Here is a 15313-nt window from a genome sequence, read left to right as displayed (position 1 = left end):
TAATACGATATGAATAAGATATGTGTAAATAAAACTTATACAAAGACAAAACACTAATTGATGGTCAAACAAACGAATATTGGAACAGGAAACTGGTTTGACTTTTATTACAAATACATAAGATGTGAACTTGGCGGTGAACTTGAAAATTACCGGCCAGTTATCAATTGTAATATTTAGTTGTAAATGTTGTATTTATTACTAGCTGCTGCACGCGACGTCGTCACCCCTCGACGTGTTGCTTACCAGCGATAGAAGTTTGTATGGAAATTGCAATTCACGCGTCCCAATATAAGGCGATAATAATGATTTATTGGGTGTATTGGCACAGCTTCAGATTATTGACAGATAATTACTGACAGTAGAAGGTAGTAATTTATCTCTATCTGTAGATAGTATATGGGAACGGCCGCTAAAAGAACCAAATAATAATAGTCATTAAGGCCGAGACATTTGAAATTGCAAGTTGCAATTAACGCCGATGGTATTTTTGAAGTCTCAAAACTTTGGCGTTTGACAAGTACATATCAATTTGAAGTTAAAATTCTGCAAGAGTTTCAAATGGTATCGATTTTAATTTGTTTGCTTAAAGTAGGGGTTCAAACGGGAAGTACTTCTAAAGGAACTTTTTTTCTCAGAAATCGAAATCTCTTCAAAACACCATAAGCAATGCCTCCACTAATTTCAAGTCAATCTGATATCTGTAACACTTAAAAATCTGTTGAAGTCCTTTAGGACTATAAAAAAACATACGGACGAATTGAGAACCTCCTCCTTTTTTGAAGTCGGTTAAAAAATTTGGACATTAACAGAGTATCGTCGGTCATTATTACAACCCGCTGTCGAATTACCTTCGATCTTACGAAGTTAAAGCATCAATAATACTATGTCTGCATCTAGAGTGACAATATAGCCTATAAAATGTTGTCTCGACCTCTTGTTAATATTCATGCTTTGAATGAAATATTCTCAAGAGACATGCAAAAATTATATAAAATTCTATTCTAAAATAAGTATTAATAGCGTTAGCAGAATATATAGCAGTAATATTTAGCATAGAATATTCTTTTAAAATAATACTCAATTTACAGATTTATTTATACGATTTTATTATAATAATATGTATATTTTCAATCGTATTATGATCACAGCTTAAAGATCAATGACACAACGTGTTAAGAAGGAGCTTATTTTAGTAAAGTAATATTAATGAATCTCTCAGTAATTATGATATCCATATTAGTAAGATAAAAACAAACTGGTTTTACCTACTAGATGCCTACTAGTCGACATAGGCCTTGTTAAGACAACACCACACGACACAAGTGATAACTTTATCAGGCGAGGTTAATTATGGCTACTAATATTATAAATGTGAATGTAAGTTTTTTTTGATGAAATTTAGTACCTATAGAGATAGACAAAGACTTGGGAAAGGACATAGGCTTACTTTTATCGTGAATAAAAGGCTTGGCGGGGTTGAAATAGGGGGTGGTAATTTGTATGAAAGTTCGTCATTATCGAAGGTCCGAAGCACCGTGAAAGTTTTTAATATTTGTTCTAGCGTTTTTAAAATTTAGACCTGTGTAGGGTGAAAAGGGGGGATGAATATTCTATAGTCGGTAGCTTATAAAAATGTATTAAAAAATAAAAAATGCTGCCCACAAAGTAACTATAGCGCGCGCACGATGTCGCGGGTAAAAGCTAGTACAAAATATAACTTTTGTTGTATACTATATTCAATAATAACATTTGTAGTTATTATAATTGTGTATAAATTGATCTGATTAATTTACATATACAAAAATACACACATATTTCTTCTTTATATTTTGATTTACTCATCAGTTCTTCCGTTCCGTGTATCGAGCGTTGGGTGCGGGTAGTATGAAATTTTTCCATTGTACATGATTTATCGTTGGTACATACTACTTAGGATGCTATTTGATATACGTTTGCTACGGGGATCGGCTTTCGCATAGGTATAATTGGAAGAACAAAAGATTAGTACATTTTTTTAAATGTAAGACAGTACATCCAACTGTATGAGTTGTCGTTCAAGTGTTTCCATTGTAATAAAGACAAAGTAAAATAATCTTTATTTATTTAGGCTTAAAATAAGCGCCTTTGAATCGCCACTATAAATATTTCAATTAAATTACTGAATCTACCATATGTTCGGAAACAGTTGAGGTCTTTCAAGCAGTAGAGTATTTAAAATTGCTGAGTATTTAATATACAAAACAAATAAGTTTGTAAGGTGCTGCATCCAATATATATATATATATCGTGTTCAAAGAAGAGTTAGTTATTTTAAATATTACAACAATCTATATGTTTTACAAAGTTTTGAACATCTGTTAAAGTTTACCATCAAAACATAATTAGTTTGACTCAGCTATACTCCAACCAGGCGAGGCCGTCCTAGGAAGTCAGCAGCCTTTTTAGACTGTTGCTGGTGTCAGGGAGCGATGCTGGAGATCAAAGGATTGGTGCCCACGCTCCTGTGTATCCTCTGCCTCCTGACATCCTTCGCTTAGGGATAATGTGTATTAATTAATTATGTCCATTAATGTTTAATAATATCGATTCCTAAATTATTATTATGATTTAGGGGTGCATTCTATCACGAAAATATTTGATATTCATATATATATATATATATATATATATGAATATCACTCCATCAATTAAAAATATAGTTAAACACTTTGTTTAACCCTATTAACCGTCTAATTACTGTTTACAATCATTTAATTCCAATAAAGTAAAACTTTATAACTTAATAATAGCATGATAAGCGTTTATCATTGTAAAAACATAACAATTTATCTATTGTCTATCCAATATAGTATGCAAATAAGTAACTTGCATATCAATGGTCCTTCCTTGAAATTCTTACGATGCTTCGTCACAAGGAAATGCGTATTTCTATAGGATCACATATGAAATTGTAAACGGAAACTAAAAATAAAAGAGTGTGTGTATACTTATGTATGCACGCAAAACGTTATACTTCTTTGGCCTAACGAAGCAAAAGACCTTAAAATTATTTATTCTTCGTGGCTTTGATAATTAATTATTAAATAACGAATACGGCTGTACGGGCTTGAGCCCTTTGCTTATTCTAATAATGGACGAAGAAACAAAAAAAAAAAAAAAGTCGCAAACGTCAGAAAATTTTAGGAAAACAACTTCACCCTTTTTCTTTTGTATTGCAGTGATGTGCGCGCATTTGAATATATCACTCTCATTGTGTTTTCATAACGCGCCTAAAGCAGTATAACTTTAAAGAGATCTGCGGTATGTACGTCCTGGCGATAAGTAAGAAGTAAGAAAAAAAATCCACTTTGGACGGCTGAGCTATTAGAGTTCACATACCAACCAGGCGACCTTACGATCGATGGAATGTAACTAAAGCCAGAGATGAAATAAAAACTTGTAATTTTTAAAAATGGCGACATTAATGTTCGCACAGTAATAAAATTTGTTATCAACGCAACTTGGCAATACGTACACAATATAGTTATTATAGTTGTGTGGATTTCAATATTTCTCTTTCGTCTATCAAGGTTGCATTACGAAGAATGGCAGTTTGATGGGATGGGAAAAGTAGCAGCAGTTTTCAGTTTTCCGATCATTACAATCAAGTATTAGTAATACGATTTTTAGGAGAAAATATTTGCAATTGTTCTTTTTAATGGAAATCAAAAGTTACTTATTTATGTAGGCCATAAAGACCCTTAGGAAACAATGTCAAATTTATAAACGGTTTTGAATGAAAACTTGCAGAAACTCAATGAAACACTTTTAAATCAAAATAATTACAGCTTCATCCTTTTAAATACAATCTAAATCATCAGTTTCAACTTTTTAAGTGAAATAAATAAAACCACCAGTGGTAGGCTCCTTTGCATAGGATGCCGGCTAGATTATGGGTACCACAACCGCGCCTGTTTCTGCCGTGACGCAGTAATGTGTAACCATTATTGATTTTCGGTCTGAAGGGCGCCGTAGCTAGTGAAATTACTGGGCAAATGAGACTTAACATTTTGTCTCAAGTTGACGAGCGCAATTCTAGTGCCGCTTAGAATTTTTGGGCTTTTCAAGAATCCTTCGCGGCACTGCATTGTAATATGCAGGGCGTATCAATTACCATCAGATAAACGTCCTGCTGATCTCGTCCCGTATTTTCATAAAAAAAATGTAGGTAGGTATATATATACAAAGAAAACAATGACATAATGGCTACAAATTGTAAACGCTACTTTGGCCGAAGGCTTTTTATAGTCAAAATCAACAAAGATATTTTTCTATCTAACAATCCAATTGAAGTATGAATGATCAAACTGCACTCCTATTTTTAGCACTCTATTTGCTTTGTAATAAATGTTAAAATCGTTTGCAACTGTTTCACTTTCTGTGTCTGTTCTCTGTGTATACCCGCTCATCAGAGATGAATGCTTATAAAATGCATTTACTGACTGACGGACATAAGAACACGAGATCAATCTTGGATGGCAGACCAGTACTTTAGTTTTTAAGCTTTTATTCTTGAACAACTGGGCAGATTTGTTTTTTTTTGGTCTTATTCTTACCAGCGTAAAAAAACTACGTTTAAAAAAACCGACTTCAAAAACTGAAAAGTATAAAATAACTTAGTAAAGATTTAATTTAATACATCTCTTATGCAAACCGGATACCTTAAATATTAATGAAATACTATATTTTGATCGGGCAAGCACCGACTTAGACCCAAGTCGATGCTTGCCCGTTTGTTTTGTTCTAGACGAAGCTATCCCCCTCAAAGTCACACGTGGCGAGTGTGGTTACTTGCTATTACCGACTTTAAACCTGTATAGCCTGAGCTAGAGCTGATTTTAAAAGAACTTTTTCATTTCGATTTTGAAGCTACTACAACGCTATTTTTATACGAGATATAAATTTGTCGCGGTGCGGATAAGATCGGAGAATGTCTCGAAAGACATTGATTAGAGGTGTTGATAGTTTAAGAATAAGAAAAATTTATTCCATGCCACACACATAAAAATACAATCTAAATATTTCATATATATATTCCTAATCCTAACTTAACTAAATATACTGTGCGGCAAAAGAAAAGGCCGATGCTCAGCTTGTGTTGTAAACCAATACTGGCCGCAGCGCTGATTTTCAGCATCTACCTGGTTAACTGTTTCAATTTTGTAAATTATTTCTCAATACAAATTTAATTTGTACCAATATTTGGATATTATATCTCAGTATATAGTTAGGAAAATGACTAAATAAATAATAAGCTTGTTTTGTTAAGAGTCTAAAGAGCGACATCTCAAGTCATTATTTGGTCAATTGTTTTTTTTTTGTTGAAACACATCCGAAACATAAGCTCGGTGAAATCATCACGTCAATTCGCAGCTAGCGTATAATTATTGCGATAATTGACTATTTTTATTTGTTGCTCATATAACCACGGATACACCTACGGGCGTGTACTCAGTTTGTACTCAGTGCACGCGTTACTCATGTCAGTAACCGCGGTAAGGTACACATTTTCGGAGTTTACTCCTTAAGAATCGATTTTCATTTTCATATAAGTCGCCCGGTATGAGAAAAATATGGAGAGTAAAACCTACTCATCAAATGGGATAGTAACGTTTTTGGTGCGCATCATTTCTCGCGCACCATTCACTTTTCAGTTGGAGTGACATGTCTAGACGCTCGGTCGCTATATTAGTTGTATTGCAGTGATACGGTTAGCAAACATATTTTTTTTATTAATACGCTATTATAAGCGTCTGCTGTATGTCTGTTTGTAACCACTTCATTGGACTTGATTTTGTTTAGTACCTGTTCAAAGACATATTCTTTTTTTTCTAGTTCTTGAGGAGTAAACTCCAGTCGTGCTTCGGAGCTGACACACACACTTTTTTCTTTTTTTTATATTTATTTTGTCAGAGTAAAGTCCTATCAAACACGGATAAGAATAAAATAGTTTTAGACAAATAAAATTTGAAAAACATTACCTGTAACAAACAAAAGCCACAAAACCTGAGAGTTGAACAAAGCATACAAGATTTTATGACGAAACTTCACTCGAACGGTTAGCTCAGTTGGTTAGAGCATTGGCACGGAACGCCAGGGGTCGTGGGTTCGTGTCCCGTATCGTTCATAAAATTCTGTTTTTCAAATATTATTAGTGTATTAACCCTAGAAGTGAGGGTTGTCACTTTAAAAACATAACAAATTAAAAAAAACAAACGTAAACATTACATCTAGGTAACCTAATTAGACAAGAAGTTATAATGTAAGAAGTGATGGCGTCAATAATAGAGCACGGCAATACTTCAAGCCGGCCCACATTCTAGCGATGGAGTATTGCTGTCTGGTCTGGCGCACCCCAGTATCAGCACGATCCATTTGACCGCGTGCAACGCAGAGCAGCTCGAATTGTCGGGGACCCAGTGCTCTGTGAATGGCTGGATCACTTGGCGTTGCGTAGAGACGTCGCTTGATTGTGTGTCTTCTACCGCATTTATCACGGGGAGTGTTCCGAAGAGCTGTTTAACCTGATTCCTGCCACCGAATTCCACCTTCGCACGACACGCCACAAGTTAGGATATCATCCTCACCATCTGGATGTGTGGCGGTCCTCCACAGTGCGGTTTTCAAGGAGCTTTCTTCCACGTACTACAAAGCTGTGGAATGAGCTTCTTTGTGCGGTGTTTCCAGGACGATACGACATGGGTACCTTAAATAATGCGTACACCTTCCTTAAAGGCCGGCAACGCTCCTGTGATTCAAGTGGTGTTGCAAGAGCTTGTGGGCGGCGGTGTTCACTTAACAACAGGTGACCCGTACGCTAGTTTGTCCTCCTATTCCATTTAAAAAAATGTAAGTAGGTAAATTATTTCTTCTGTCTTCTTAGGTAGGTGTTGTACAACGCTCCTGTGATTCCTCTGGTGTTGCAAGAGCTTGTGGGCGGCGGTGTTCACTTAACAACAGGTGACCCGTACGCTAGTTTGTCCTCCTATTCCATTTAAAAAAAGTAAGTAGGTAAATTATGTCTTCTGTCTTCTTAGGTAGGTGTTGTAACATAATTCTGGCCTGTAGAATGACAACATAATATACAAGTAGAGTGAAAATGACGCCTGCTGTTTTATTCGCGCGCCTCAAGCGGTTTTTCTTGACGTGAACAATCAAAAGAAAGAAAACGCTTATGTACGTACTCTATGTACGTTAAAATCGTGTATATAATAGTTTTTTTTATATAAAAGTTTAAGTGGGAGGCTTCTTTGCACAGGATGCCGGCTAGATTAACCACAACGTTTTATATTATTTTTGCCGTGAAGCAGTTGTGTGTAAACGTTATTGTGTTTCGGTCTGAAGGGCGCCGTAGCTAAATATTACTGCAAATGAGACTTAACATCTTATATCTCTAGGTGACGAGTGCAATTGTAGTGCCGCTCTGAATTTTTTGGTTTCAAGAATCCTGAGCGGCACAGGATTGTTATGGACAAGGCGTATCAATTACCATCAGCGGAACGTCCTGATCGTCTCGTCCCTTATTGTCATAAAAAAAATAAGTCTAAGACACTATCCAATAGGCCATACGGTTAATACAACAATATAAATTACTAGCTGAGCCAGCAAACGTTGTATTGCCGATATTAAAATCGCGATACAAAAGTAACTGTTGATCGTAGATGGGTGAAAATTTGAAGTTGTATGTATTTTTAATGCTGACTCATAATCAGACAAATTTCAAAAAAAATTTCAAAAGAATTGGCTTGGACCACCGATAGATAAACGATAATAAAGTTCCGTCTTGTAACTAAACTGTATGTAGATAATATGCGTAGTTTAAAAGTCAATATAATTATCTGATGCGATACTTTAACTATGTTAGTGTAATTAATACTAATATCTATATGCATAACATGTTTACATATTAATTTGGAGATTGGAGGAGTTGTTCGGGTTGATACCAGCGGCCGAATGCCACCGCCGGACGACGATACGTCACAATGAATAATTCCAACCGCATCAAGTTCAAATTCAAATCTATTCAAAATAGGATATAATATCCACTTACTGAAAGTGAAAAACTACCACCCATTCCAAAAGGTGTCAGCCAAGGTAGGTTTGTAACTACATACACAGTTATAGATGAGATGTGCTTGAAACGCACGCGCGACGCGAGAGGCGGGAGAGGGGCCGCGGCGGGAGGATACCGATTAAAAAAAAAAAAGTGTCGATAATAAGTTAATGAGGCGTGCACTTTTCGATATTCCAAATCTTTGTTTATAAACATACTTAAATGTTTTCTCTTTGTCTATAATTTATAAAAGTAAAGATAAGTATTATAATATAGAGGTTATTTTAGCATAAATCCTTGTGCAAAGTTCGATCCAGTTTCGCAGTTAGTTCGTGTGTAATAAATAATATATTCGGAAACTACCGGAGGTCATTCAGTTATGTAATGATTATGGCGCATGGGGTCAAAATACATTTGTATCTGAAGGTCTGTTTGTATGACCTACACCTTTAAGGAATTTTATTAGTAGCCTTGCGTCTGCTATCCGCGATGTTTATGGTTTTCTTAATAATTATTATTAGCCCATTTATTTCGCGGGCTAATTTTAATATTTAAAAGTATAGGAAATATATACTTATATGATTACTGCTGCACACTTACGAGATAGAAAATGACGCGTAAGTAATTTTATTTTACGCAAGGCTAGACGCAAACAATATGGAAATACAACCAAAAAAATGTTGTATTTTTTTATGAAAATCGGGGACGAGATGAGCAGGACGTTCAGCTGATGGTAATTGATACGCTCTGCCCATTACAATGCAGTGTCGCTCAGGATTATTGAAAAACCCAAAAATTCTAAGACTACACTTGCGCTCGTCACCTTGAGACATAAGATGTTAAGTCTCATTTGCCCAGTAATTGCACTAGCTACGGCGCCTTTCAGACCGAAACACAGTAATGCTTACACATTACCACTTCACGGCAGAAATTGGCGCCGTTGTGGTACCCATAATCAAGCCGGCATCCGGTGCAAAGGAGCCTCCCACTGGTATTTAAGTATTTATAACATATCTTTGAGTCTCGTGCCAGATTTTGGCGAGACAACACGTCCTGAGGATGCCTCGTGTAGAGGCGAAACACGTGTCGAATTGTTTTAAAGACAAATATTGGCGGAATTAACACTAAAGAAAACTTAAATAATTTGTATAATTATGGATTTCCGCAAAGTAACGCCTTATTCAATAAATTTTTTTTTTTTTTTTACATATCTTATTGTAAATTGTGAAGGTTATTTAGATAGTAAAAATACTTTTTTTTTAAATACAAAAGACGTAGGTTGATGTTCACAAAAAGAAATTGTATTTAGTGGTAAATTTAGTATGTTTCGTCTACATTAAACGTATAGCTTGCAATGAAAAACTTAATTTAGGGTTGTCATCAAACTCTAATTTAAGGAAGTTAATTACCGTAAAAATCATATAAAATTTAATTCACTCTTTTTGGCCGCATTTTTCGAACTCCATCGTGCATATTTAAAAGTAAACCGATCGACGGCGTATTATTGATCGCCATACGCCTACCACCAAGTGATCTTGACTGTTACGGCCGTTCCCAATATACTATCTACAGATAGAGATAAATTACCACCTTCTACTGTTCGTAATTAGCTGTCAATAATCTGAAGCTGTCCCAATATACCCGATAAGTCATTCTTATCGCCTTATATTGGGACGCGTGAATTGCAATTTCCATACAAGCTTCTAATTGCTGGTTCTAAGCTATACATCGTACCATTGACAGACAGCGTGTACGGACAAGGTGAGTTACCGTCGATAAGTTTATTGGGACAGAAAAGTCAACCATAGTTACGATTTTTATCTCAAGTAAGAGATAGACCGAATATTGAGAACAGCCGTTAAAGGTTGTGATCGATAAACCGTTATTGTGACATGTCCTTGCAAGTTACACATACCATTAAACCAGAAATGTCCATCGGCGAATAAGAACTCATACATTATATACACTAGTAATATTTATAACAGACAAGCTTGTAAACTTTGTAATGAAAAATTTGGAAAATTAGATTTTCACATGTCGCTTGCAAAATTCAAAATTATGAGCTTAAAATCTTTCTGTTTTATTTTCATAACGTATTATTTTAAGTTTTGTCTTGTACCTATAGGTATTATATTTTATCACATTATTTGCATTTAAAAACATTAAATTATCTCTATTTATAATAAAGCTTTCACATTGTAAGTTATTTAGTAGTTATAAAATTAGTTTATGGAGCTATATATAGAGCTATATATAGGTCTTCATTAAATAAGATAGTGTAAAGTTTTTGAATTGTGACCGTTTGTATCCTTAATAAATGAAATAAATAATCTTTTATCTTTAAACGAACAATTATTTGTTTATCTATAATCTGAATCTCGGAAACGGCTCCAACGATTTTCATAAAATTTAGTATACTGGGGATTTCGGGGTCCATAGACCGATCTACCCATGTTTCAATTTTAAAAAATGTAGTTTTATCCGTTTTAATGAGAAACAGCTACTTACTGTTGCTGTTTAGTAGCAGTTTATTACATAATTTTATTATAATTTTAAAATAAGGATAAATGATTAAAAAGAAATTGAAACTAATTCAATTAAAAGTGTGAAAATAAGATATCTATGCCAAGATTTAACAAAAGTAGATTTAAAATAGTAATGAAGATTTGTTTTATAGTTTCATGTATTTATAAACGGTCTTCTTCTTGTCGTAGGTGTTCCACCTGCGAGATGTTCTCTGGGAGAGACAGAGGTTCCTCTCGAAGTCGTTTCTCGCGTTCGTCACCTTCAACGTGATCAGCTATTCGTTGCTGTTCGCCGAAGTGCTGACTACGAACATTGCCAAAACTTCCGCTGAGAAAAAGGTGAGTTTTATTGATATATTTTGTTAAGTCTTTTTTTTATGGAAAAGGAGGACAAATGAGCTTTCGGGTCACCTGGTGTTAAGTGATCACCGCCACAGGAGCGTTGCCGGCCTTTAAGGAATGTGTACGCGCTTTTTTTTAAGGTACCCATGTCGTATCGTCCCGGTAACACCGCGCAAGGAAGTACAAGTCTTAGTACATTCCTGTTATTTTAAAGACAAAATAACGAAGAATTAAATACGGTAAAAGAGACAAAAAAAGGTTATAAAGAGTTGTAAACATAACAACATGTAATTGGGCAGGCCACATATCAAGGACAAGTAACGAAAGATGGAGTAAGTATAACCACAAACTGGTAGCCATTAGACGGCAAAAGAAGGAGAGGAACCCGGTAGGTACGATATGGATAGACGAGATTACGAAGGAGTGTAATGTGGCATAAAAGGCATTGATTTTCTCAAAATTGATTCCTTTAGAATTCTTTTTGATGTCATTTCTAATAACTACTAGATACTACTACCGCTTCGGAAACAAATGGCGCTCTGAGAGAGAAGAAACTGCGCAAGAAACTCTCCCAGCATTCTTTTTTTGCGCTCTTTTCAATGAAAAGTTCAAGTCATTTCTATCGTTATAAAATCTATTCCCAGGCTGTCCTTTTTTCATTTAGATATTCAGCAGTGGAGTAATAGGATTTACGACAGAGTCATTTTTTTTATAAAACATTTAAATTTATTTATAGATAATGCCTGAACATCGGCTGGGACTTTATTACAGAAGTGTATACATTTACCCTTAAAGCTATTATGTATCTTATGAAGCTTACTAGAATTAGTTACAAGCAATCCCTTATTTCTAGTGTTATTATAATGGTTCCGTACAACAAATAATTAGGACGAACAACATAACATATAATAAGTAACTTATTTAGTTATTGATATATATGAGGTCTCAAACATAAATACAATGTTATATCCATCAATTTATCATCAACCCATTCTCTCCCAAGTTCAACCAAATTGCTTGAGCTCCGCCTAAATTTCGAAAACGAACACTCGTTCATATGTTTCGATAGAGACCTTACCATCAGGTGGACCCACAATCTCGTTACTCTTCTTATTCTAAAAAAAATATTTTCATATAGAATAAGCGAGTTGTGTGAGTAAATGATTTGATTTGATATGAAATATGTCACCATACTAAATCATGCTTTTTTTACCACTTTAGAAGTGTCTCACGCGCACACTATTCAGTTTTGAAAATACTGATATTAGAAACCTCATATCATTATTGAAGACCTATATTCCTGTTTGTGTGAAAATCTTAATGCGGTTCACAGAATACATCTACTTACCAAGTTTCAACAGTATAGTTCTTATAGTTTTGGAAAAAACCGGCTGTGACATACACGGACAGACAGACAGACATGACTAATCTATAAGGGTTCCGTTTTTGCATAGTAATAATAAAATAATGTGACATGTACATAAAGCTCATAAATGGGTGTTAAAATAAATATTTCCTTGCTAATGCCGAGTTTTTTTTTTTATGGAGAAGGAGGACAAACGAGCGTACGGGTCACCTGGTGTTAAGTGATCACCGCCGCCCACATTCTCTTGCAACACCAGAGGAATCACAAGAGCGTTGCCGGCCTTTAAGGAAGGTGTACGAGTTTTTGGAATGTTTGCATTGTGACCTACAGGTTGATGAAACCATTACGTTTGACAGCAATAAAACTTCATAATTCCTTTTATTTTATTCAAATTCTAAATAATTAATAGTTAATTCATTAATTAATTAATCTTAAAAACACGCTTGCGAAAAAAATATTGGTGAAAAAATTAACATCAATTCCTGCCTTATAGATTACGGCCCGGCCGTTCCCAATATTCAGTCTATCTCTTACTTGAGATAAAAATCGTAACTATCGTTGAGTTTTCTGTCCCAATAAACTTATCGACGGTAACTCACCTTATCCGTACACGCTGTCCAATGGGACGACATATAGCTTACTAGCGACAGAAGTTTGTATGGAAATTGCAATTCACGCGTTCCAATATAAGGCGATAAGAATGACTTATCGGGTATATTGGGACAGCTTCAGATTATTGACAGCTAATTACTGACAGTAGAAGGTAGTTATTTATCTCTATCTGTAGATAGTATATAGGAAACGGCCATTAATGGATGCAAATTATATAAATTAACAAAAATCTTATATTTTCTGCAAATTGAAAAATGGAAAAATTTAGTCAAATTAATGTATTGCCCGACCGATAGGACCGATGTCCTCGATAAATCTACGAAGTTTGAACGAAATCTCGCCGTTAATCCGTGGGTCAAAATCGCAACCAATGAGTCGGTTACAAACAAACATACGAAGCTAATAAAAAGCGTGTAATATAAATAATAAACAACCGTTCTAAAGAGTGCTTTGTAATTAAAAAAAATAAACGTCAATAATTTGTTTTGATGTTTTAAAAGTTCCTATGCTTCAGTGCTATAATAGTTGTACCTATCTATGACTTATTTATAGTTGTACTAGCTGACCCAGCAAACGTTGTATTGCCGATATTAAAATCGCGTTACAAAAGTAACTGTTGATCGTAGATGGGTGAAAATTTGAAGTTGTATGTATTTTTTAATGCTGACTCATAATCAAATTTAAAATAAAAAACAAAAAAAAATCGTGTGGACCACCCTTAACATTTAGGGGGATGAAAAATAGATGTTGTCCGATTCTCAGACCTACCCAATATGCACTCAAAATTTCATGAGAATCGGTCGAGCCGCTTCGAAGGAGTTTATCTACAAACACCGCGACATGAGAATTTTATATATTAGTTTAGAATCCAAGTCAGTCCTAGTATTTCAGAATACGATGTAGAATGGACAATTGACACCCACGCCTTCAATTTAGCTAACTAACCGTTGTGGACAATAAAACTACTTAAATAAGTTTAGTATTAGTACTACTAACTGCTGTATGTTCTTTATACTTGTACGAATACATTTATACTTCAAAAGATAAATTGGAATGAAATGCGAAATAAACATAAGTTGGGACTGGATATTTTGCATGAAATACAAAATCTGTCGTTGCAAGTTAGACAAACATTTTACTCGAATTAATATTGCATGGAGTAACTGTTCGTATCTGAAATAACTATCAGCACATTATATTGTCCTGTGTAGAGGAATGCTATTTCTGACATTTTACCAGTGGGAGGCACCTTTGCACAGGATGCTGGCTAGATTATGGGTACCACAACGGCGCCTATTTCTGCCGTGAAGCAGTTGTGTGTAAACGTTATTGTGTTTCGGTCTGAAGGGCGCCGTAACTAGTGAAATTATTGGGCAAATGAGACTTAACATCTTTTGTCTCAAGTTGACGAGCGCAATTGAAGTGCCGCTCAGATAATTATTTATCGGCGGGTGGTAAATTAATGCTATAGTACAACATGGACAGTTACTAAAAATAAATTGGCCGGATATTTCATCCAACAATTTCATTTTAAGTTTCCCACTATATGAAGAATACATTTTACTTTGTCCAGCAGTGGACGTTTTCCGGCTGATGATGAACATTTTACCACCTCATTGTTTATAGAACTGCCTAGAATTAGATTTCCCGCCAACTAATTCCGATTTGTTAACTGCCCACACGTAACTGCCCAATTAGTTATTTTATTGCTAATAATATATATTTTATTCTATGATTCATTCCATTATTTTCTTATGACTCATTTTTTTATTTTACTATTAAGTTTTAACCGCCAAACTTGTTAATTAACATGCAGTTTGTCATTTTTAACATACCAAAACTACTTCATGCAACTGCTGTTTTAAATCGTACCCTTTAAAACTGCAATGGTAGGTAGTAATAATACGAAAAATAAGTTCTTTGAAGTTTTAAATTTTCATCACACCTAGAAGACATGCAAAAAATCGTAAAAATTGTTTTTTTTTGCAATTGTCAGACTTGAGTTACTTTCGACCAACAAAGAACATTCTTCTTAAAAAGATAAAGACAAAAAACATAGATTATTTAGTCTCTATGAATATTAATCATTATTATTAATTTTTATCTAATTATTATTATTTTCTAATTATTCTTCTAATGGCATTACACGGACTTGTGGACCCAAAGGGCTATCGTTTTTTTTTAAATCAGATAGTCCAATCACATGTCCAATACTCATTTTTTTACAATAAAATATATTTTTTTTACACGCTTTTTATCTATGTTTGTTTGTAACCGACTCATTTGGGCGCGATTTTGACCCATTTCAAACGGCCAGATTTCGTTCAAACTTTGTAGATTTATCGAGGACCGATGACAATACATTAATTTGAT

At 34.6% G+C, this 15313-nt stretch overlaps 1 protein-coding gene across 2 annotated transcripts in view; it reads left to right on the top strand.

Moving 5' to 3' along the window:
* LOC126969898 (uncharacterized) overlaps nucleotides 1-15313 on the top strand; it is a 104029-nt gene that overhangs the window by 60312 nt on the left and 28404 nt on the right. For both annotated transcript variants that reach the window (XM_050815516.1, XM_050815517.1), the window contains exon 5: nucleotides 10810-10959. In XM_050815516.1, the coding sequence (XP_050671473.1) occupies nucleotides 10810-10959 (150 nt within the window). The remainder of the gene's footprint in view (nucleotides 1-10809; nucleotides 10960-15313) is intronic.

The sequence above is a fragment of the Leptidea sinapis genome, chromosome 19, assembly GCF_905404315.1.
Source record: "Leptidea sinapis chromosome 19, ilLepSina1.1, whole genome shotgun sequence".
Classification (NCBI taxonomy): Eukaryota; Metazoa; Arthropoda; class Insecta; order Lepidoptera; family Pieridae; genus Leptidea; species Leptidea sinapis.
The sequence above is the reverse complement of the archived record's forward strand: the minus strand, read 5'-3'. Positions and strand labels throughout refer to the sequence as shown.